A 25739-nucleotide genomic window follows, 5' to 3' on the forward strand; every position below is an offset into this window, starting at 1 on the left:
CTGCAGTGTTACCTACAAGGGGCACAGTTTTCCTACGGACTCAGAAATGCCGGAGCCGGGCCTGCAGGGCCGACTCGGGAAAGTGGCGCCTCGCCTCCTCCTCCATTTCCTGCCCTCTCCTTGCATCCTCTCCCTGCACTCCCACTCTTCCCTCCACCACCGCTGCCGCCGCCGCCCCCCGCTTTTAAAAATAACATTGAATACAAACTTTAATCAATAACGACCCATATTGACGCTCAAACGAAAACGACCCAATACAGTGAGAAGGCAGCCGGAAACGGGAGCTATTTGCCCTAAGACGGGGGGGATTTCGGCTGAGCCGACCCGCGGGGTGGAGCGGGTGGAGGGGGCGCCGCCAAGGGCCGCGGCGCAGCGTGCTCCCGGCGGCGTATCCCTACGCGGCTTCGCGCGGCCGCGAGGCCCAGGCCCGCGGCGAGGGGGAGGCGAGCGCCGAGGGGGCGGGAGCCTGCGGGCGGGGCGGGGGTGGGTGGGCCCGGGTCCGCCGATTGGTCGACGGCAGGAGAGACGCTCCCGCACGCCGCCGGCTCTGATTGGCCCAGCGGTAGGAAAGGTTAAACCAAAAATTTTTTTACAGCCCTAGTGTGCGCCTGTAGCTCGGAAAATTAATTGTGGCTATAGCCGCCTCGATCGCTGTCTCCCCAGCCTCGCCGCGGCCGCTCCGGGACGCGCCCGCCCGCCGCCCGGCTCTCCCCCCCTTTGGGCTGCTGCTGCTGCTGCTGTGACTGCTGCTGCGAGAGGAGGAGGAGGAGGAAGCAGCAGAAGGGGGGGGGAGCGGGGGGTGGGGGGGAGACCAAGAAGTAGAGTTGGGAGCGAGGGAGCTTCACCCCCGGGGCGGTGGTTGTTTCTTTTTTTTTTTTTTTTCCTCTTTCTTTCTTTTTTTCTTTTCCTTTTTTTTTTTTTTTTTTTTCTTCTAATTCCTGAGGGGTGGTTGCTGCTTTTGCTACATGACTTGCCAGCGCCGGAGCCTGCGGTCCAACTGCGCTGCTGCCGGAGCGCTCAGTGCCACCGCCGCCGCCCGCGCCGCCCGCGCCCCGCTCGGCACCCACCGGTCGCAGCCGCCCGCCGCGCCGCTGTCCCGCTCCCGCGCCGCCGCCGCCGCCGTTTCCCCCCCGACGACTGGGTGATGCTGGACATGGGAGATAGGAAAGAGGTGAAAATGATCCCCAAGTCCTCGTTCAGCATCAACAGCCTGGTGCCAGAGGCGGTCCAGAACGACAACCACCACGCGAGCCACGGCCACCACAACAGCCACCACCCCCAGCACCACCACCATCACCACCATCACCACCACCACCCGCCGCCGCCCGCCCCGCAACCGCCGCCGCCGCAGCAGCAGCAGCCGCCACCGCCGCCGCCGCCCCAGGCACCGCAGCCCCCCCAGGCGCGGGGCGCCCCGGCAGCCGACGACGACAAGGGCCCCCAGCAGCTGCTGCTCCCGCCGCCGCCGCCGCCGCCGCCGGCCGCCGCCCTGGACGGGGCCAAAGCGGACGGGCTGGGCGGCAAGGGCGAGCCGGGCGGCGGGCCCGGGGAGCTGGCGCCCGTCGGGCCGGACGAGAAGGAGAAGGGCGCCGGCGCCGGGGGGGAGGAGAAGAAGGGGGCGGGCGAGGGCGGCAAGGACGGGGAGGGGGGCAAGGAGGGCGAGAAGAAGAACGGCAAGTACGAGAAGCCGCCGTTCAGCTACAACGCGCTCATCATGATGGCCATCCGGCAGAGCCCGGAGAAGCGGCTCACGCTCAACGGCATCTACGAGTTCATCATGAAGAACTTCCCCTACTACCGCGAGAACAAGCAGGGCTGGCAGAACTCCATCCGCCACAACCTGTCCCTCAACAAGTGCTTCGTGAAGGTGCCCCGCCACTACGACGACCCGGGCAAGGGCAACTACTGGATGCTGGACCCGTCGAGCGACGACGTGTTCATCGGCGGCACCACGGGCAAGCTGCGGCGCCGCTCCACCACGTCGCGGGCCAAGCTGGCCTTCAAGCGCGGGGCGCGCCTCACCTCCACCGGCCTCACCTTCATGGACCGCGCCGGCTCCCTCTACTGGCCCATGTCGCCCTTCCTGTCCCTGCACCACCCCCGCGCCAGCAGCACTTTGAGTTACAATGGCACCACGTCGGCCTACCCCAGCCACCCCATGCCCTACAGCTCCGTGTTGACTCAGAACTCGCTGGGCAACAACCACTCGTTCTCCACGGCCAACGGCCTGAGCGTGGACCGGCTGGTCAACGGGGAGATCCCGTACGCCACGCACCACCTCACGGCCGCCGCCCTCGCTGCCTCGGTGCCCTGCGGCCTGTCGGTGCCCTGCTCCGGGACCTACTCCCTCAACCCTTGCTCCGTCAACCTGCTCGCGGGCCAGACCAGTTACTTTTTCCCCCACGTCCCGCACCCGTCAATGACTTCGCAGAGCAGCACGTCCATGAGCGCCCGGGCCGCGTCGTCCTCCACATCTCCGCAGGCCCCCTCGACCCTGCCCTGTGAGTCTTTAAGACCCTCTTTGCCAAGTTTCACGACGGGACTGTCCGGGGGACTGTCTGATTATTTCACACATCAAAATCAGGGGTCTTCTTCCAACCCTTTAATACATTAACATCCCTGGGACCAGACTGTAAGTGAACGTTTTACACACATTTGCATTGTAAATGATAATTAAAAAATAAGTCCAGGTATTTTTTATTAAGCCCCCACCCCCCCCCCATTTCTGTACGTTTGTTCAGTCTTTAGGATTGTTTATTATTCTAACAAGGTGTGGAGTGTCAGCGAGGTGCAATGTGGGGAGAATACATTGTAGAATATAAGGTTTGGAAGTCAAAATTATAGTAGAACGTGTATCTAAATAGTGACTGCTTTGCCATTTCATTCAAACCTGACAAGTCTATCTCTAAGAGCCGCCAGATTTCCATGTGTGCAGTATTATAAGTTATCATGGATCTTTATGGTGGACGCAGACCTTGAGAACAACCTAAATTATGGGGAGAGTTTTAAAATGTTAAACTGTAATTTGTATTTAAGAAGCATTCGTAGTAAAGGTGCCCAAGAAATTATTTTGGCCATTTATTGTTTTGTCCTTTTCTTTAAAAAACTGTTTTTTTTTCTTTTGTTTACTTTTAGACCAAAGATTGGGTTCTAAAATGCACTTGGTATGCTAAGTATTAAAAAACAAAACAAAAAAAAAAACAAAAAAAACAAAAAAAAAAGGAAAGTTGTTTCAGTTGGCAGCACTGCCCATTCAAATGAATCGGAAGGGGACAAAATTAATGATTGCCTTCAGTTTGTGTTGTGTATATTTTGATGTATGTGGTCACTAACAGGTCACTTTTATTTTTTCTAAATGTAGTGAAATGTTAATACCTATTGTACTTATAGGTAAAACCTTGCAAATATGTAACCTGTGTTGCGCAAATGCCGCATCAATTTGAGTGATTGTTAATGTTGTCTTAAAATTTCTTGATTGTGATACTGTGGTCATATGCCCGTGTTTGTCACTTACAAAAATGTTTACTATGAACACACAGAAATAAAAAATAGGCTAAATTCATATATATCTTGATACTTTTGTCTCTTTTATTAAGTAGAGCTAATTTTTAAAAGACCATTAAAGTTCTAGGGAATTCAAAAGGCTTTTTCAGCCAACTAAAATTTAACTGCTCCTTTCATTTGAACCGAGACTTTAAAAATGAAAATAGTATTTTTTTCCATTGTGGAATCAAATTTTACAAGGAGCAGGCCTATTTAATAAACACTAGCTTTAAAGAAAGTATAGGCTTTGCAGCTGATAATCTTCAAGTTTCTGTAGATATACAGCAAAAAAAGAAAAAACAACCAATAATTTACTTTTATGTGCATAGCTATTTACCTTGTGTTTATTTTCAAATCAGTTGATAGAATGCTTACTTTTTATATATTTTGTTTCAGGTATCTTGTTTATAGCATTTGGCAAATTATAAATAAATATATGTATATGGCTAGATAGAAGTAAATATAATGCACACATATGTAATATATATATAGACACACAGAGCCCTTCAGTTCAGGTACAATTTGCGCTATGAATGCTGCAAATATTTTTGTTTAAATATTTGTATTTATACTTTCTAAGTCAGCATTTATTTTTGTGGCTGTTTACCCACAATGAAAGAGTTCTAATAAAGATGTGCTGAAGTTGCAATATAGATTTGCTGAAGTGATCACCTGTTGTAATGACTTGCAGATCAATGTTTATATTTTATTTTTAATTATAACAACTTAAAATTCTAGATGTTCAGAAGACGTAAAATGCCTCTCTCTCCTTTTCTTTCATTTTTACAACATAGAGGTATTTATTTGATTCCCTTTTAAATATGTCTGTATAATTTAATCTAGAGATTTGTTCCTTTTGCTTACAGTCATAATTTTGTTTTAATTTACAATATACATATGCATGCATATATGCATATATATCAATCTGAAACAAAAATGAAAACATTTTTTGAATTGTTTCAGTATCCCAATTGCTATGACTCCAGAAAATAATTAGAAAACCTAAGTAAAAGATTTAGTAACTAATTGGATCCTGTGGAGAGTCTGTGGAGGACAAGTTGTTCATTTGTTACAATTGTATAGTCTGAAATGTGTTCTGCAGTAATGCAATAAGCTGGCTACTTCTTACAATGGGCCCAATGAAAAATAATCTGTCCCCAAGATGTTATCGGCAAACACTTAGAGAGTTGCTCAGGGAAAAAGAAGAAGGAAAAAAAAAAAAAAAAAAAGCCTAGGAGAGAAGCAAGCTGACTCAAATAGATTGAAATAGGAATGCAGAATAGTTAATATTAGGGCATAGGGATGGGTGGGTTGTGGAAGGGAGAGAGAGGAAGAGAAAAAGAGAAGAAAGGGAAAGAGGATCTTTAGTGGGGGTGGGAGCATCTCCCACTACCAAAAAGAAAGGAGAAAGAGAGAAATGCTATTTAAGAAAGAAAGTTAAAGTCCAGGAAAATTAAAAGAGCTGGAACCAAATATACACAAATGGGAAATCGACTAAAATAGACCAAGACAGCTAGTTTAATTATCTCCTTAAAGCAGACTGGACATGATTTTATTTTCTTAGTCATGAGAGCAGTTTCACCAGAGGTCCAACTTTCTTGAAATGTAACACTTCTTCAGAATGAAGCATGAAAGAAAATTCCACAAATAAATTGTTTTAGAAACCAAATTTGTGGCTGATATTAAAAATAGTAGAGTCCAAGTGAATGAGGTTAGGCAAGGGAAATCCCCCTTACATATTTGTGAACCAAAACAGCTCGAAGAAAAGCATGTGTTTAGACTGAAAAAGGTGATGATGTATTGTTTGCTTTTACCATGGATTTTATTTGTGGAAGTGAGAATGTACTGGCACAGAAGAAATAGTCTTTGGCCTATCAAAAGTTAAAAAGAAAGTTGAATTCTTCTATTGAGGCAAAGGGACATAGACATAGAAAAGTTCCTCCATGAGTTTGTTTTTTTTTTTTTCTGGCCATATTAAATAAGTATACTTATTTGTGATAAATAAATGTTCATTTGCATGATTGAGAAATAGAATTTCAATGGCAAACTTTTCATTTTGAGGTCAAGCATAAAATTGACTTCTTTGAACTCATAGGAGCTAAGGACTGGAGTGGAAGTTCTATTCGGATACATCTCCAAGTTACATATATAATGGATGTGACTAGAAGAATAGCTTGTTGAATACGCTTACAAGATAGGGAGGGGGATATACAGAGAGAGAAATTTGTGAAGGCCTCCTGAAGCCCAGTATGAACATTTCATTTATCTCCGTCTGTCCTATCATCTCTCAATTTATCTTTTTCAAAAGCATATGGTATTCTAGCATGTCATTTAATAGATTTTTTTTGCAAAAAGTTGGTTGTAATATTGTGTTGATATTTGTTGTCACCAACCTTTGCCAGTTAAAATTGGCTTATGCCAGAAAAACACTTCAAAACTTTTTGAAGATTTTCTTCTTTCAGACTTATAATTATTTTTAATGAGATGAAGGTTGCTCCTTTTGAGATTTTGGAACTGAAAATGATCATAACTTAAAACTCGAAACCCCAAATTGCAGTTTATCTCCAAGTTTCAGATATTTTGCTTGAATTTGTCTGGTATAGAGTTAATACAAGTCATTAATATATAAAGCATTGAGAAAAGGATTTAAACTAGAGCAGGGAGAGAATTCTTCCAAATATGTTTCTTCAGCTTGTTACAAAATTGGGAATCAAGTGAACATGAAGTCCAGAACTAGCAAGATTGAGCACAAGTATCTTTATGGCCATGGAAGATTTCATGTGGTTTATATGACTTGCATAAAATCAAGTGTAGAGAGACAAAAAGAAAATGAGTCATGTAGCATATTGGTATAGTTGTATATATTTAAGTTGGTGGATATTTCACCCAAATAGGTGGATAAATCAAATATATTTAGAGCTCTAAATATATAAATGTGGTTTTTAAAAACTGTGTTTCCTCCAACATTGTTGAGGAATTTGTGTTGAAATAATTTTGCTTTTGAGAAACTAATTTTATAAAGAGCTGAAGTGGCTAGTTGTGTTTGGAAGTAAATGCCTGTTGGAGAAATAGGCTAACAAAGGGTGAAGGTGAAGATCATTAGAGGTTTTAGAGCTGGCTGAGACGGGTTGCTGGGGTTGTATAACTGTGCCTGGAGGGCGGGGTTCCTGTACATTCCTACTTCACCAGATAACCTGCCCCCAACACCACTGCAGCTTCTGCCAGACAGATGGAACTCTCCAGCGTGAAAATCTGCGCAGCCATTCCACCAAGCAGGGTAGGTGAAACTTGAATTAAGATTTTCCCCTCTTTTTTTTTTTTTTTTTTTCCCTACTTGAAGCCAATTGAGGCCAGATCCTGGAGATATGGAAAGAATAGGGGTCATCTAGATTTTCCTTTCGCGCGTACACACGTCTGCACTCTTCCTAAGAACTACCTACCTGTAAGAGTTCAAAGGCGCTTTCATTCTAGATTTTCTGTTCCGTGTTTTTCTTTTGCGTGTTCTCATTCCAATCATCCCCCTTTCCCTTCCCTCCCTCTAGGGCCTCCCCTCCCCCCAACCACCAGCAGTTGAAATAATCCACCTCTTAGTTTTTGGCCCCCAAACCGACCTTTTCCCCACTCCAGCGGTCAGTTCGCCCAGACCTTGTCCTGAGGATGTAGGCCAAGGTGGCTCCGGGGAATATATGATGTATTGCTATGTTTGAGTCTCTTTTCTCCCTTCCGATTTCTATTTTTTTTTTTCCCCCTTAACCTAAGACTGCCTGGTGTTGGCCGAAGGATGCTGAAGAAAAAGATTTAAGGACTGGGACGCTCTTACCCCGAGATTGGTAAGTGCAAGTGCTTTTCGGAGGGAGGAGAGCTATGCCAGATTGCTTTTGACTAACGCTTAAACCGCGACTTTGAGGTCGGGGGCTAAAGTGCTCCTCCTCTTTTCTTGGAAAAAATTTCCTTAGCGGGCGCGCTATCAACAGAAGTAGCTGAGAGAATGCATGGTTTTTCCACGTCGGCAGAAAGTCACCAAGGATCCCTAAGTAACGAGGATGCAGACGTGGCAAAGAGGGATGAAGAGAAAACGAGACGAATTTATAGGGAAGGGAGGGGTAGTGGGAGCCTGAAATCTGTCCCAAAGTGCAGAGTAGTTCAAATCGTGGAGATAGGATTTCTGAGTCTTGCCGCAGCTTCGAGAATACCCTAACGGACCTTTCTTAACGTTCAAACTCCTAGGTTATTTGTTCTCCCTATTTGAGACAAAGCTCTTTGCTCCAAAGCCAAGGACTTGCCTAATTCTAAAGTTCTTTTTTCTTTTCTTCTTCTTCTCCACCCCCTTCCCCTTGTTTTTTTGGTAGATCGCCCCTCCTCCCCCTATTTTCACACTAACTTTGCCAAGCTCTCCCAGATCTGGCCCTCCGCCCCCAGCTCCTTGGCCTGGGTCAGGCGAGGGTCCCCGCGGGATTTAGCGGAGCTGCTTCAGGTACTGAGCGGCGGGCCGGGGGTGGGAGGCTTCCCCTCCGCCCGTTCGAAGGACGAAGGAAAAGAGCACCGTTCTGGGCTTGACTTGGTCCCTGCTGGGAATATCCCAGTTCCCGGCTTTGGGAATCTCAGGCAAATAATTGATTCTTAATGCACACTTAGGAGACGGCCGCGTAAGCTCGAGAGCCCGGCTGTCCCGAGAGTGCCTGCGAGCGCGCCAGACACAGGTTGGCTTCCTTCGCCGCGAATCCGGGGCCCTGGCCGCGGCTTCCTACTTGCCTTCCCCGCGCCTCCGGGACCCCCGGCTGAAGTCGGAGAAGGGCGCGGTGGCGGGAGTAGAAGCAGTCGCGGCAGGGACCCAGCGGCGTGGTCGTCTCGGGCTTTGGAATCGAGAAGCAAAGCGCTCTAGGCTGCTGAGTCCGGGCGGCGCTGGCGGCCGGTAGCCGGGGAGGAGAGGCGCTTCGGGGAGTGGCGGCGGCCGCGATTCCGGCGGAGGGGAAGCCCGACGCTGAGCGGGGAGCAACAAGGTGAGGGCGCTCTTGCCCAGGACAAGGAGAGCTGGGAGTCTGGTAGCTCACACAGGCTGGTGCCAGGGAAATCGACTCCACAGCCTTGGCTGGCGCGCTTCCCCACCTTTTCTCTCTTTATTCTTGTCCCTCCCTCCCCACCCCCTTTCCCCCTCAAAGTTGTTTCTTTTTGTTTACCTGGTGCGGCTTCAGATCTCAGCACGTATCTGCTAGTTGATAAAACTGTTTTCTTTGTAATAGACATCTTTTCTCTTCTCCACTCCCTACTCCTCTTCTATTTCGCTTTCTACCCCATTTTCCCTTCTGTCCAAGCCTGCGGTCCAAGGTGAAGGGTTCTTAAAGGAAAAGAGCTAGCCTGGGGATAGGAGTTCCCGTAACACTAAGGGTGGTCCTGGGTTGGAGAGAGGGAGGCAGGCGTTTGGGTGGACAGAGGGCATCCCAAGTGTGCGGAAGATTCTCTGGCGGTGATGTTCAGCCTTGGAAAGAGGACGGGAAGAAAAGGACAGGCAGAATAGAGCTCGTCCACTTGCGACTGCCCCCCAAACCCCATAAGACTCAATTTCGGTGCTTTAACGCCATCCTCACCTGGCCCTCTGTCAAAACTTGAGGTAGGCAGAAATCTCGAAACTGTTGTGATCAGAAAAGGCATTTAAAATAATATCAAATAACTCTCAAAATTATGGCTGTGGGGGTGGGAGGGGAGCTAAAACGTCCCACGACCTTTGGGGGGTCTGCTGCTTAACACCTACAGTCCTCTCCCCGGTCTTTGGCCTCGCAGAAAAGCTGCACGGGAGGAAAGCACTTTGCACAGTGCGAGATTTGGAGATTTGTATCCGAATGAAAGAAAGTGTTCCGTTGCCAGACGTGTTTGGGTATTCATTTTCGCCTTAGGTTGAATTTTCCTACACGGCTAGCACTCCCTGAATTGGGGTTGTCTTCTTCAGTTTTATTTCCTCCCGCCCCCCCCCCCCCCCGCCCCCCGTTCTGCTCCCCGTAGTGTCTCATTCTTTGAATCAGAATAGGTTTAAGGTGCAAACCTATCTTACTCCACGTCCGGTCAGTCCGTCAGTCCGTATGGCAAGACGTTGTTGATTTCATTGATTGGGCAGAAGGACCAAAAACTGTAGTGGAGTTAGAGAGAGTTGTTTCTCAGCCCTTTCATTTTCTCACTGCTCTGAAATTTAATGACCTGATCATTGTTGTTTGAAGTTAAATTATCTGTTAAATTAGCCCTAAACAATAACTGATGATATTTTCCATTTGGGTCTGGTTGCCCCTGGATGGGAAGGAGAGGAGTCAGAGAATCCTTGATCACATAGTAATATAATCAACACCCATATTTTGGTGCTATTATGTAAGAAAAATCACTTTCAAAGAAGCTGAATTTCATAACTAAGAAATTCTTTTAAAGGCCTGTGCTCTAGAAGGGCAACACTAATTCAAGAATGAATGTAAATAAGCATCTTTGTTGATTAAGAGAAAAATATGAACGCCGTATTTTCATTACTCTATAGAACCTAAATACTCAAAATCATCATACACTGGTTCTTGCTAATCTAAATGAATTCTGCCCTCCAAGGATAAATAGTCTCAAAAAGGAAATTTAGCGTTAAGCAAAATCTGAGCCATTCTAGATGTGAATTTCTAGAAATCCAAGGCATATTTATTTCTTTGAGTCAGACACTGTTTTGCAATCATTGTATAAAACAATTTTGGAATAACGCAGATGCTTTTTCCCCTTTCTTGTTTCAGATTGCTTATATATACAGGCATAGGTGTGAGAGCCTCAGAGTATATTGAGGAAATTAAATTTTTCTTATTTGTTTTAACAAAAGGCCCAAAGAATCTTTAAACCCAAAAGTATCACAGTAGTTGGAAAAATAAGCACTTTTAAAATAATAAGCACTACTGTGTTTTGCCTACTAAAATGTGCTGAATGAATAACAAGAGGCTATTATAAAGGTTGAAAAATGCAGAGCAAGAACAAGGAAGTAATTTTATTATTCGATACTTTTATCATTAATAATGTAGTTTTAAAGTGTGACCGAACCTTCTTAGAAAAAGTGGAGTACTTCTTCCACACCTTCAGAAATACTCGTACTCTAGATGGAATAAAGTAGAATCTGATAGAACTGGCAGCAGGACTTGTTTATTTATTTATTTATTTTTTTCCAGCAGTAGTAATAGTAGTAGCAATAGTAAGAGTAGTAGAGTTGAGAATTTTACTTTTAATTATACGTTGCAAGCTCTGGTTGCAGGTTGGAAGGCTAAAATCGATCATTCCTACATCGATAGTGTTGTCTATGACTGCATTGATTTGTGTTTATTTATGCAGAGATTTTCAGTTATTTACCTACATATTTCAGCATCTGCCTCTTGATTACTTTTGCAGGTTGGTTTTAATGAAACAGCTTACCTAGGAAACACATTTGACAGATCGATTTTAAGCAAACTTCATAGTGAATTATGGCAACCCAAAGAGTTTACAAAATTTCTTATGTGTACTTGCTTTTTAGCGATGAGAAACCTGTTTCTGATTAAAACCTCACGCTACCAGAACACGTCCATTCTCCTCCCCTCTTCACATATTGTATTGATATCTTTCAGTAAAATGGAAAAACAGATGATTTTATGATGTCAGATATGATAGAGTGAAACCGATGAATGAGCCTCGTCTTTCTTCTGTTGGCACGACTCGGTTTTTCTCATAACAATAAGGTGGCCGCTGGGTTTACTAAGGATGTAGATGAAAAATCAAGGAGCAGCGGGATTTGAATAAAGAAATGGTATTGTTTAAAAATATCTATTAACTTTAAGTTATTGGAGGGGCTTACTCATGATATTCCAGAGTTCTTCGGTATATATTAAATGCATATATACACTCATATATTCTATCATTTAGTGTATATGTGTGATTATACCTTAGGAATATAGGCATTTCTCTTGAACTAATAGCTCACATGTGATTGTTATATATCACGTCTCATTTGAGCAAATGCAACAACTAAAGATCACGGGTGGGGTGTGTCTTTTGTAGGTACAAGACAATTGTGGGAGATTGAGATGCATTCGTGTTTGTTCTTATTCTCATCAACACAAAATGTTGAAAGATGACTTGGAAATTGGGCGGGGGGGGGGGGAGTAGCCTTATTTATCCAGGGCTATTTACTCCTCACTTTATAGGATTTTGCTTGCAATTTGGACAACCAATCTTCTTTTCCGAGTAATTTGGAATACACCTACCAAATATGGTTAACAGTCATATTATTCGTTTCTTGCACCCCCCCCCAACTCCTGCCACCCCCTCCAGTATTTGAGAGGAATATAGAGAGTAAAAGTAACCGAGTTCTTTCTTGAGAACGAAAGGGCCTTGGGAGATGGAAAGGGATTTAATCTCTTCACCCTGGCGAATTTTCCTGAAACTACTTATCTGTAGCTTCCGCGATGTGAGAGGTGGAGCCTGGCAGTCCAGCGGCTGCAGGCAGAAGGTGGGCGAGCCTGGGGACCTCAAGCTTTGCAGAAGGTTGAAAGGAGGAGTGGAAAGAGAGATTTGAGTTTGTTTATTTGGTTTATTTTATGTTTCTGTCCTGTGCCAAGCCCTTGAAGTTAACACGGCGACATAGCCTTTTTAAGACCAAGCACTCTTGGCATTCTTTCGAGATTGAGATTCCAGAGCATCGGATGAACAGGACTTATAGCTAAGGCGTGCTCACCCACCCCTCCCTCCGTCTTTTTACGCACGCACCAGCTCGTCCTCACGTGCACGGGGTAGTGGACAGTGTTGACTTGAATTGCTCTCGCTTGCTCCAAGCCTTTCCTGTGAATGAACCCGAAAACACTCGACAGGTCGTGAATAATCGTTTTAATGAGTGTGCAAAGCGTGCGACGGAGTGCACCGAGCTGTCGGGTTAAACAAACAACTTGTACCCTGACCAAATCCGATTGTTAAAGTGCAAAGTGATGTCAGTACCATTTCCACTGCCCTTCGGAAAACCACAGATCTGACACGCGGGAGTCCAATTTTCCCCATTAAAGAAAAATAACAATATTTTCCAACCGTGTATGTGATCTTCTTTAATATTAATCTGAGCCAAAGGAAACCTCATTTGAGAGTCAGAGAAGCAGTCCTGTCATTGCTTCAGAAACAAACCAAAAGGGGAAAGGAAGAAGAAATCAGAACAAATAGAAAAAGTCTGAGGGAGGATTTCTTTTTGATAGCTCACATGTCATTGCTGATCAATACTGTAAAAAACCTTACATATATAAAAAACTTTATAGCTCACTACAGGCATATTTCAAATTAACTGTTATCTAACCAAGTGGGATTGGTAATTTGGTTCTGTACTAAGACTGCATCTCTGAACCTGTGAAAACTTTTTCTATTGAATATTTAACTAAAATATTTGCTGTTTATATATTGGCCTGTGAGAGAATGAAGGGATAAGTAGTTTCCACATTTATGCTCTCAAGGAAAACAGTTTGGAGGAAAGTAATGGGAAAGGAACCCTGATGGGCCACCATCTAAAACAATAACAAAAAGCACAAGTGAGCTCTTGAGGGATCACACACTCTTCCCTTTCTTTGCACCACTGCACTGGGGAAATATTTTTGTTTCTTTCCCATCCAGTTAAAAGAACTACTTGGAATCAGCCACACGTTCTCCTTTCCTTGTTCATTCTTTTATCTTCTTTCACAATTCCAAACCCCCAATACTACGTGAAGAGTACAAAAGCTAAATCTCAAAAGATGTGAAAGAAATCCCTTTTACATATCCTCTCTAAAAATTTTGTGAAGAGAAATGTGTAAAATGCTTCCCCTGACAGCCCCTGGTATACATCCAGGAGTCAAACAAAATGGCCAAGACGCTTGGAAATCAGTGTATTAGTTCCAAATAACCAGCTTCTTTAACTCGGTAACAATATAGGAAGATTAAGGTTTGTATTTTCATTGGATTAAGTATTGTAGCGTATGTATTCTTCCTTATTAAAGACTGAAAATATATCATGTCCTACAGTCTGAAAGGTTATGTGTCCTCAGAATTGTAATCGGCTTGTAGAAATGAAATGTTAGGGATATGGTACGCTTGAGGATGGAAATTCAGCAGCACCCGCTCACTTAACTCCCGCTAGTCATGTTGTCATCTACATACCTTTCTTTCTGACCACCTACTTCACATGTGAATATGTTAATATACAACTGACGGCAATTAAATGAAAGAATCCACCTAAAACATGTGCCTGAGGTGTTGGATGGAGTAAGCAATTTCTATAGAATTTATTGTAGTTTTGTCCATTATAGTTGCTAGTTTTTATATACCTGTGTTAATTTCACACCAGTTGGATAAAATAGAAGGTATTTCCATCATCAAAACTTGGAAAAGACAGCCAGTAGTTTAGGACAGTGTTTTTGTTGATTTTGACTGTTATCTAGTGAATGTCTGTTTCCGAAAATCAATTCAGAATATCCTTTATTTTCTAGGAAATTTGACAAAAAATGACTATCAAAAACTAGGGGCTTGCATTTTTTATTGTTTTAAATATTTCTGGGCACACAACAGACTGTGCAGTTATTACCTAAACAGATTTCTTCTCTGTGGGCTGACTGAGTTGAGGAATTTTAGGAGTCACTGAAAGAGCCACATCCATTTCTGTTTTAAATGCACAAACAGTGAAGCTAGAGGGTGCGTCTGTTTTTGTGTGTATATATGTAGTTAAAGAACTACACTATCAAAACATTAATTATATTTGAAAGAGAGCAGAGAGCTTGTTGTGGAGAGAATTGCATTATTGAATTTATATTCCATGGAATCTGTCTGTGGAGAGGGCTGAAATTGTATACCTGTCTTATATGATGCACCCTCTTCAGTGAGGTGCATAACAAGAGCAAAGAGAGGCAAACTTGGAGGGGAGTGAGCTTAGGCATTTGGATGGTCCTCAGCAAGGAAATCCACGTGCAAATGCAAATCACATGAAGAATAAGCATGGGGTCTTTGTTCTCTGTCAACAAAAGCAAATATAGTATTTTTCCTCTATCAAGCAAATCACAGAATGATCTGAGCTGGATTTGGAGGAGGGGGGAGAGGTTGAGTGACTAAGAATATTTCAATTATCATATTTCTGATCCCCAAGTCCTGTTTATTTCACAGCTGCCAAATTTTATATCCAAAATTTAGCTTCTCTTCCTCCCAAATCCTACATTGCTATGAATCATCCCTGATCATTTTTAGTTTTTTGGCTTAATTACCAGTTTTCAGCTTTAAATTACCAATAAACTAATTAATCTGACTAATCTTTCTAAACTTCTGTTGAATAGTATAATAGCTGCAACAACAACAAAAATAAAATAACATACACTGCAGCAATAATGACAGAAATAAAATGTTAATAATAATAAGGCAAACAATAATAGCAGAAACAATTTTAAAATAATCTCTCTGGTCGACAGGATGAAGATGGAATCCATTTCAGTCTGAAATGTGTTTCATGGCTGCAGTCGGGCATTCCTCTGATTTCTTGTTTCACTGGTTAGATGGAAGATCCATTCCGGCCCAACTCAAGTATTCTAATAAAGACTCCCTTGGTCTAATATGGTAGGTCTTTTTAATAGCTCTAAGTACTTTCGTACCCATTCCTCCTCGTTCCTATAGGCAGGTCTCCCTTGGACACCATTCCCAAGTAAATCAGTCGGGGATGGAGACTGGGAACAGAGGCAGACATGTGAAGGGATTCTTGGGTAGAAAGACCTGGTGCCTACTGGCTGGAGTTAAGCTGAGAAATGGGCAAGTTGTCATATTGGGGAATCATGTTTACAGAGCTGAGGAGTTTGAGAAGGACAAAGTGAGTCTAAGGAGAACACTGGCCCTGAGGAACTCAGCCCAAAGGGCAAGACACAAAAATTAGGAATTAGGTCCCCCTGATTAACTCTTTTGACTCCTTGGGGCTGAAGGGACAGAAAGGGGACAATAAAGTGAGGGGGGTAGAAGTGAAAGGAGACCAGGTTGAAGATGTTAGTAACCAGTGGTTATCGGGCTAGTAAACTAAGCCTGTCTCCCACGGAGGAGGTAGGTACAGGTGCTTTTGCCAACTGTAAACCTGCCAAGGTTCACCGTTCAACGGGCAAGAACAGCTACCACCAGTTCCTGAGTCTAGGCTGTAAAGAATCTGCCAGTGAGTTTGTACCTTCAGGAATCTAACTCTCCTCTCAGCCAAATGTTCTCCCTGTCTCCTAAGTCCCAGTTGCTCCCCCAGCCTCAAGAAAAAGGAAATGAAAGGAAAAAAAAATCGGGTGTGGAGGGAATGAGACTTAGTGTTTGTCAGGCAGATGTTGGGGTTAAAGCAGGTTGTTTGATAATTGCCTTCATTCGTGGAGGGGAAAGAAAGCTGGTTAGGAGATGAAGGGTGGGCTATAGGACAGGAAAGCAGAGACTGAGAGAGAAATTCCTTAGCAGCCCAGCAGCTAAGGCCAAATGGAAACAGATCTCAGTTACAGAAGAACAGTTTGGGAGCAAGGAAGGGTGGTGGTTCAATGTTTTTGCTTTGTTCTGTTTCCCTGCAAATTAACGTAGCCTTGAAAATGTATGAGAGAACAAGATCTGCATGCCTTGTTAAAAAAAAAAAAAAAACATTACAAAAGAAAAGCATAACTGTCAATCGCCAGTTTTGTCCTCTAGAAAACTTTTTTTCTTTAGTTACTGTCTTCAACCTGACGTATATGCACAGTTCATAACTAAACCGAACGGTAGTTGAAGAAAGGGAGGGGACAGCAAAGAAGGGCCGGCTTCCCTGCTGGGAGTACCGTGTGCATCTATCTCCTCACCCTTCACAGCAGGGAGGCTGAACAATCCTTTTCCGTGTCTGTCTGGTCTTGTCATTTTAAAAAGTATGAAAATATTCCGGGTCACGAGAATACTGTGTCACTAAAAATCGGCAATGAAGGAGGGGCTTTCATTTCTAGGGATAAATTCACTGGGATGATGCTTACTCTGCAACGGGAGTAAGGCGACTTTGGCTGTGTATCGCTCTGCTCTTCAGTGGTACCCCAGGCTTTCTCCGTGCACTAATCAGAACCAATAACTGCTAAGTTCACTCCAACTCTTCCGGAAGTACAGCTCTGCAACTGGAAATCAAACTGGAGTTTTCCATAGAAAATCCAATTCTAATTCAAGTCATATTTTAAGGAAAATAGTCTCAGTTACTGGGATTTTTATTTAAATTTTTCCTGTGATTCAGAGACAAGTGTTATTTGCTTCAGTAAGAAAATTAAAAGAAATCAATATTTCAGGGAAAAGGCCCTCAATCCTGTTGTATACATCCCCAAAGTATGGCTTTTAACAATTTATTTTCAAACACTTTGGTTTTCCTTGTATATAACTGAGAGCCTCTGAGTCATTGGAGACATGCCTAACTAAAAGAAACTAAGTTAATACTTTTATAATGGGAATATCTGAAAGTAAAAATACAATAAAAGCAGTTATTTTACAGAGTGGTAAAAGTCATGCAGACATTTGCATGCACTCACTTTATGCACTTATTTAACAAAATTAATAGGCTTCCATATTCCAATATCTTGAAAACTCTTTAACCAACATAAACCAGATATTTAAATGCATATACATTTATATATATACATTATATATACCATGTTGCGTGTAGTTCAAATATGTATGTTCATTTTTTATAAAAACTAAGAGCTAAACAACTATTAGCATTTATAACTTCTTGACCACCAATAGTTGGGTTTTTATGATCTGTAAACAATGAAGGAAAGCCAGAACCACTGCATTCTGCTTAGACTGTATTAAGAAGCAAATAAAGGTTTCTTTCTGTCTAGGAGTGTACAAGAATAAGGAATTTAGGGATGAATGGAATTACGATCTATATAGGTTTTCAATAAACCAAGATGTAGTCATTTCCTCCTTTAAACATTAACATCCTACTATTAAAAGAAATACATACAGTTTCGAAGATAGGAGAAGTAAGCCCAAGTCAACTGATGATATTTTGAAAGGAATGGTTTCAAATGATGCTAACAGGTTGTTTTTTTTTTTTTTTTTTTCCCAACAAAGAACTTTTCAAGGCAGATACAGCCAGATCTGTTGCACCAGTGGCAAAGCAAATATTTTAGAAATGGGCTGTGGGGGGATTTAATGGACTGACACACTTTGAATATTTATGAAGAGTAATATTCCTTTGAAGAGGGTTGTGATTGTCTATCATGCTCCTTATAAATGGAGAGAAACAAGAGAGGGAGGTTTGGGGGAGGACACGTTCAAGCATCCTGACTATTGCTAATGGTGAAAGGATATGACCTGTGTAGAACAGGAAAGGATTCCATGCCCTAAGAGAAGCTGCAAAAGTCTATTGGTCCTATCACGTTTAGTCTCTTTCAGGTACACACTTCAAAAACATATCCTTTCCACTAGGTTCTCATCTGCAGTTATGGCTCACAGACAGCAGCCAGTTTGTATTAAAGTGTAGTCCAATGCATCAATCCAGTTTTGAAAAGAAAACAACAGAGAGGAAAAATAAAGGTACAGTCTTATCAATGAAATTCTCATTGACAGTTGCAGAACAAGGAAGAGGGAGGATTCAAAACGGGGTGGTGGGAGGAGAGCAGTACTCTTTAGGTGAGTTTTGGGAAGATGCTAAGTAAAATGCTGTTCAGAAATTGGGATTAATCGAGCAGTTTAAATACAAATCTGCCGGAAATCATGCTCTGTGCGAATGAAAATGAAGGAATTTATGCATATTCTAATTTTCCCTCTTTGGCTGCTATTTTGGAGGAAGAGACTTCTTTTGCTGATGGTGGGACTTTTTTGTTCCGCACAGGAAATGTGTAAATGAACACAAATGTTATTTTTTTTTCTCCTTTCCATTTCTCTCCTCCATCCCTCCTCCCCCTTTCAACAACCATAACTTGTTAAGGTCCTCTCGGTTCTGTAGCCACAGATCCCAGAGTTTCTCCCCATTCCAGGATGTTAGGGTGCAAGAAGTGCGGGGGAGGGGGAGTTAGGGCTTCCCTGGGCCCCTAGACCTTTGGAAATTAACTTAAGAGCTTCCATTCCACCTTTGGACGTTCAAAGACAGTAGAGAGTGAGGAGTCGTGCGTTTAATGTGATGAAAATTCACCTCAAAAGCTATTTCCTCTCACGACTGAATTCTCAGTGAAACTGGGTTGAGGAGAGCTTAAAAGCGATCTTATAAATCAAGTTGTGAAGATCGGTTGACCTTCAGCGCCAAGTCGAAACATTTTCCCTCTCCGGCCTTTGGGAACAAACAGTGCTGGTGCATTCCAATTATATTAAGACCAGCAAGAAACTCCCTGGCCAGCCTATTCTGATGTTAGTCGCCTAATGCTGAGATGAAGTCAAGTGGAACGCTGCGGTCGTTGTGTGGAATGTATAAGGGACTCCTGAGATGGTTCAACGAACCGCGTGGGGTGCAGGTAGGGGCGGGGGCGATTCGGTCCAAGGGGAGAGAAAGAGGGAGCGGGAGAGGGAGAGCTTGAGAGAGAGAGGAAACGACAGGTGCGGTCTTTCCTCCGGCTCCTGCAGTGGCAGGCCATGCTGAGAGCTTCAGAATCCATTCGGGGACCGGGTGGGTGGGTGGGTGACATACTGAGACTCAGAGTTTCCACCTTCTTTTCTACCCTCTGAATAAAACTCCTGGAGCCAACGTCATTCTTAACAATTTAATTTGAAAAGAGCCCCGTGGGGCACTCACTCCCCACTCCCCCCCGCCCCAGGCTCCCTCAGCCGCCCGCACGGCGCCGCCCGAGCCCAGACGTCCGCGGAGCCGGAGCGCTTCGGGCCGGGTCACCTCCAGCCCCGCGGCTCCCGGCCCGGGCCTCGGAGAAGGAGGGCGGCGAGAACGAAGCCCCTCCCCTTCCCCCCTCCCCCGCATCTTCAGGGCCCCCGTCGGAGCCCCGGTGCCCCAGAGTGCCCGCTTTTCAACCGCCCGTCCGCCGGGACCGCGTCCCGCCTCCCACTCCAGGCTTCCGCTCTCAGGAAGGGGGCGCCGCTCGGCAAGCGCCAGGCAGGTCAGCATCCCCCACGCCGCTCGCGTGACTCGAGGCCGAGTGCCCGTTCCCCTCCCCGTACGGGGGTGCGGGGCGCAGATTCGGCCAGAAAAACGCGGGGAGGGGAGCGCGGCCCCTTCCCTGCGTAACTCACGCCAAGGTTACAGCCACGTTTTAGGAACCTCTTCAGAAAAGCTCCAAAAAAAAAAAAAAAATCCCCATTTTGCAGAAAGGCTGCTATGATGGGATGGCACCTTGTGGTCAGAGAAACGCCGGAGCGTTCTCGAACGCCCTCGGTTCTACGGTCAAACCCTGCTCAAGGCAGTTTCCCCCGCGCACACCAGAGCCTGCACTTCCGGTCCCCCTCTGGGGGCCCTGAACCTCCGCAACCCGGGCACTTCCGCCCAGTCACGTGGCTGAGGGATCTTTGGAGGGCTGTCCTGTCTATATTTCTGTAGCTACTGGGGTCCTCGCTTGCTCCCGTCGTTTCTGTAAATTCCGCACTTCCTTTCATTGCATTGCTTCCTTAAACCTAGCAGGAGGTGGGGAGAGCAGTAGAGGAGGGCTAGAGGCTGAGAGGAAAGGCCCATTGAAGATAACCATGTTTTTTGCCTTTTCAGATCACCTACCCCTTTCTGAGTTCCCTGGACAAATTCACATCAGCAACTAAGACTTAGGCATCTTTTTTTTTTTTTTTTTCCACGCCAGGGCCTACGGCAGTATTTGTACTTAGTAGGCCTGCCATAAATGTTGAAAGAATTCCTGAATAAATACACTGTTTCTTTGGGCACACGGTGCTTAGAGTTAGTGGGTAGCCTCAGAAATCAGCTGACCTCTGACTTGTGATGTTTTGTTGAAGTCAGTTGAGAGCTTGATAGATAAATGGTTTTTAGAGACATTTTGGAAGGAAGGAAATCAATGGAGACTTGTTGAAAATGTTTTCTTGGACTAAGGCATATGTACGAAGTTAAAATGCTGTGATTTTTAGAATTGGGGGGATTTTCAACCCTTCTGCAGCTCTTCCTTTCCATTCTGCTTTCTTTTTAAAGTTTTACTTTCTGCGGTGAGAGGTCAAGGTCTTATACAGTCAATCTCTTTATTTTCTAAGTTGATTTATTTATTTTGGAGAGAGACAGAGCAAGAGAGGGAGCGTGAGCAGGGGAGGGGCAGAGAAAGAGGGGGAGAGAGAGACTCCCAAGCAGGTTCCGTGCTGTCAGCACAGAGCCTGATGAGGGATCCGAACTCATGAACCAGGAGATCCTAACCTGAGCCCGAAACCAAGAGTGGGGTCACTTCATGAACTGAGCCTCCCAGGTGCCCCTGAAGTTAATCTCTTCCACCCAATTTGAGGCAGTAGCTAAGTAATTTATCTTTTGCTTTCCTGCTATGTCATAGTTTAACCCTTGATTCACTCTTGCATTGTGTCTCCTGCATCATTGAACTGCAGTTGTTCTTTACAGTAACATTTGTTTTTAAATGCCATAAGAGCTTTAGAAACAGGAGAGAAATGTTATAGTTGTGAAGTTGTGAGACTGTAGTCAGTCAGCATATATTAAATGCATGTTCTAGTGAGCACCAGTTGTGTAACCCATAGACTAGTCCTTAGAGTAATGTCCCACTTTCATTGACTATAAAGTAGTGAAAATATATAATCAATAAGTTAATAACCATGAAAGTAATTTGAAAGGTTATAACTGCTAATCAAATTTAAAGCGTATTTATTAGCATCATTATCAAGAGGCCTCAGAGGGATACAAATAAGACCTGTTCTTATCCTCTGGGAACTTACAATCTAGTTGAGCATAAGTAATATGAGCATAAATTGGTAGAAATAGCTACTATGCAATATTCAGTGTCTGGCATATTGAAGACATTCAGTAAACAGTTGCCTCACATATTAACTTGCAGTCATGTCATTCTTCTAACAGGGATAATGATACTGATAAGAAATTAAGGAAGGATTAATTAGGAAAACAGTCATGGCGGAAATGAATTTGTCCTTTTTGTGTCACATGGGAGATGGGTGTATGCAAGCCATTTGCGTTTGTGGGGGTAAAGGTGGCATAAATGGAGAATAAGAAAGATATTTGGTGAGATGGAGTTTGGTGGTAATTTGTAGGAAATCTTAAAGACCATGCAGAGGAGTTTGTATTTGGTAACAGAAGTGATACAGACCTATTGTGGCCCTATGAGCAGAGAGTGGCATTATTAAAGTTGAGAGTTATATTTACAATGATTCTAGCCAGCAACCCAGTATAGGGAAAATTGAGGGAGAACGAGTAGGAGAAAAGAGTTTAATGCAGTTCTGGAATGGGATATTACCAGAGAGACAGAGTTATGGCTAGGCCCTTCCTCCCCAATTTTTATACAAAGGAAATTAAAGTGAAATAACAAAGTCAGTAATAAGCCTTGAATGGAACAAGAGCCACAGTACCCCTGAAATCATTCTTACCCCTTTATTCTTCATTGTTGGTGGCACTAGGAGATATTAGGTGTTGACTGATGGCAACTAATATCACGGTGCCTTCATCACCAATTAAGCTCAAGATCTCTTTCTTACAGCATATTTACTCATTATTCAGCTGTGGTGGTTCTCGACTGTCTCAGTTGGGTGTGATTTTGACACCCCCCACCCCACCCCCGGCACATTTGGCAATGTCTGAAGACATTTTTAGTTTTAACAACTAGGGGGCCACTACTGGCATGGGTAACTAGAAACCAGGGATAGATACTGCTAAACCTTTTACGAAGCATGGGAGAGCCCCCCCCCCCCCCCAGCAATGAATTATCTGGTCCAAAGTGTCAATAGGGCTGATATTGAGAAACCGTCCGTTATGGGAATGAAGCATGAGCTCTAACTCTGGAAAGCTACACAATGAGTCCCAGAACCTAACTTCTATTACATAACAATTTCAGATGACAAAATATGTTATTTGTTTAGTGAGTCAAATGTGCCTCTGAAAATGGCAGTGCTTCTGTCTAGCCCTGAAGCCTTAGAAATAGGAAAATCAGAAGGGTACCTGCTTGGGTTTTTTTACTTTTTATAAAACGGAGTTAGAAATCTTCCTCAAGGATTTGTCATCTAAATGTTATTTATTAAATTGATAAAATGTGCCTTGGAGTTGCTTAGCAACTTATGGAAAGCTTGCTTTTTAGAAGTTCATTTGTTTGTTTAAAACTAGGGTAGGTTGCATATTATTAGCTACATTACATAAATCAACAAAGAAATGTACACTGAAAATGGAATAAGATGTTTCAACACATTTTCTGCTCTCCGTGTCTGGCAATTAAAACACTCTAATTGTCTGGTAGAATTGCGTGAAGTATTTGACAAACATTATTTATGTATGAAACTTCAACATAATATTGAGTATGTAAGGGAACCAAAGGGGAAAAATTAAGCAGGTTTGTCATAAAGTATGTGTTTATCGTAACCTTTCTTCTTCAAAAATCTTATCTACTAAGTACTTTTATCAGACACTAATTATACTCTTTCAGAAAAGAATTTCTCCAACACCCTTCAGTGCCTGCACCCTTTAATCATATCTCATTACATCTACCTAATCCATATCTTTTTCACATTGCCAGGGCTCATTAACAGTTTTAAAAGCCAATCTTGGACATTATTATTCCTTGTAATCGAGATGAAAATAATGCCAATAATATTTTATTTCTAAAATATAATGGATCATTTAAAATTTGTTCTGAAGCCATTTCTTCTTTAAATATTAATGAGAAATTAACTTTCAAACATGCATTAAGCTAGCAGGAATGGTGAAATGTGTCTGAAAACCCTGAAGCACCTTTTCGAAGGAGAAGTTATTTTTATAAGCTGTTTTAACAGTGGATCATCAGTCACTTTGAAGGGAAGTGATCCTTGATTAACAGTTGGCTGATATTGTGCTTCCACAGATGTGTAACAGCAATACAGGTGCCACCTATGAAACAGGACAGGTAAATTCATGAGATCTGAGCACCTTCTTTTGCTGATTAAAAATATAAAAGTTTGAATGGGCTTTCATTTTTGTATATTGCCCCATTTAATTGTTGTAGACCAGAAAAACCAAATGCCCCAATCAGATAGTGAACTATATACGTGGGTACCATGTTTCCCATACATTTAAAGAAAAGATTGTATGGCTGGTTCTTTATTCTTTTTGATATCCCCTTTTTAGAAAAGGGAACCTGAGAGACAACTGGGTGGTTCAGTTGGTTAAGTGTCTGACTCTTGATCTTGGCCCAGGTCATGATCTCACAATTCATGCTTGGAGTCTGCTTAGGATCCTCTCTTTTCCCCTCTCTGCCCCTCCCCACTTGTAAGCACATGCATTCTCTGTCTCTCTTTCATTCAAAATACATAAATACACTTTAAAAAAAGAAAAGGAAACCATGGATCAGATTTGCAGTTACTTGATTAAAGTAGAGCCTCTTGATAATGACTTTTGAGTCAAATCCCGCCCCTTGGAGTATAGCTACATAGGACTAACACATTATTCTAAAAAATGAAAGTTTCCTCCATGGTTATAATTGAGTTTGAGATTCTTTCTTGAAGATAATTGTGGAGAGTCTTAGGAAAAGCTTCATGGTCCATTGTTTATTATGCATATACTATTAAGTCATAGTATTTGAAAAAGAAACACAAACCTAAAGTCATTGTTCCCCCAAACCCAGCTTTTGTACAAGTACCTCAAGCTGCTATTCAGTAGTAATGGAGATGTAATAAAGCTTTCATTTTTTTTTCATTCATTAGTTCTGCCAGACTGTAATTAGCTCTTATTTGGTGTTTTATTAGATTTTTATTTTCTTCAGCTTTTTCTTTGGAGTGTGTATATATATATATATATATATATATATATATATATTTTTTTTTTTTTTTTTTTTTCTTTTAGAGTTTTATGTTCTGATTTCTGTCCACTGATATGGTTCAGCTTGTTGTTGACTATAGGAAACTGTTAAGAAGAATCAAGTGAAACCATGATAGTTGGTGAGTTTTTTATGCTGTGTCTTATCTTTTACAGTTGCTAAAAGTAGAGTAAGATAATTGGAATTTTAGGATCTGCCACATTTTTTTGAAAAATTATTCTTGGCATTTTTTTCTTCAAATTCTTGAAATTTCTCTGTTCATAATTTTTGGGGAGGGTAATTTTGCATATGCTCAATTATACACAAGTTTTCGTATGTTCTTCTTTTTTTTTTACTTTACCAAAATAGTTTAGAGTATTCAGATCTTAACCAAACTTTTACGATGATACCACAGACGATGCTTACTTTAATGGAATTCCCCTCATTTTATTATCAATTAGTTCTAGTAAAAATAAAATTTGGTAAATGTAACAACATTCGATACCTCCACAACACTTATACAAATTAGAAGTCTGGTATTAATATCGTTTAAAGTTGTTTTTGCTTTTGTAACTTCATTTTTATATTTGTCTATCTCTTATTATGAAGAAGTTTTGCCTTTTCTGTATTGATCACTTATTTTCTTGTCCTCTTCATGTTGTTTTTTTCAGACGTTTCTCATCGGTCAGTACCATGGAGGTTGACAGTCTGATAGCCCCCTACACATCAAAGCATGTCTACTCATCCGTGTGCTGTTGTCAATCCGAGGTTTCCAAATATGTGTTCTCCAACTCAAAGAAAAGTAGCTGGATCCAGGCATCTCCAGAGAAAGCTGCTTCAGCATTTTTCTTGGTTTTTGTTTTTGGAATACCTCTTTCTATAGGAGTCTCCAGACTCTAAAGTAATAGAATAGTTCCTAAGTCCATCCAGCTCTTTCCCATGTCTGAATTCTTGATCCTCTTTCCCACCCCCTGGCTCACAGATAAAAAAGAAACAACAGTAAAGGAATAAAAATTGTTCGTTTCTGTGTGACTGAATCATTCTAGTCTTGCAGCACCCTGGTGGGTTAATCAACTTTGTTATTGCCTTTACTATCTCCCACATACTTGTTTGTGGGAAAGTGCTCTTCTTGGCATTTGCCTCTTTGGAAAAAAGAACTCCAGGACGGTGGCACTAGACTTTGCTCTTGAAGTGCATGGCATGGTGGCAGCATGAAGCCTGAACAAGCTTAGTTTTTCACTGATGGGGAGCAACTGGCATAGCACCACCATTCCCTGCCATTGTATGGCAGCTTTGATGAATTCTGGGCCATACTTCCTTCCAGAATAACAGTTCTAG

General features: G+C 42.8%; 1 protein-coding gene and 1 long non-coding RNA gene across 3 annotated transcripts; both read left to right on the forward strand.

Annotated features, from left to right (window-relative positions):
• The first annotated feature begins 958 nt into the window (after positions 1-958).
• On the forward strand, positions 959-15128 carry FOXG1 (forkhead box G1). Of its 2 annotated transcripts, XM_042942887.1 has the most exons (4): positions 959-2501; positions 6759-6820; positions 7303-7373; positions 14988-15128. In XM_042942887.1, the coding sequence occupies exons 1-4, from the start codon at positions 1145-1147 to the stop codon at positions 15013-15015; spliced, it is 1518 nt and encodes a 505-aa protein (XP_042798821.1). In that variant the 5' UTR covers positions 959-1144; the 3' UTR covers positions 15016-15128. The 2 variants fall into 2 exon arrangements, with proteins under 2 accessions (XP_042798821.1, XP_042798822.1); XM_042942888.1 differs by lacking the exons at positions 6759-6820; positions 7303-7373 and having other exon boundaries at positions 14988-15039.
• Positions 15129-19463: 4335 nt separating this feature from the next.
• On the forward strand, positions 19464-25400 carry LOC122222416. The gene is made up of 3 exons (XR_006203743.1): positions 19464-19580; positions 24449-24543; positions 25073-25400. It is a non-coding gene; the product is annotated as an uncharacterized LOC122222416 (long non-coding RNA).
• The last annotated feature ends 339 nt before the right edge of the window (positions 25401-25739 follow it).

Source organism: Panthera leo, chromosome B3 (genome assembly GCF_018350215.1).
Source record: "Panthera leo isolate Ple1 chromosome B3, P.leo_Ple1_pat1.1, whole genome shotgun sequence".
NCBI classification, from domain to species: domain Eukaryota; kingdom Metazoa; phylum Chordata; class Mammalia; order Carnivora; family Felidae; genus Panthera; species Panthera leo.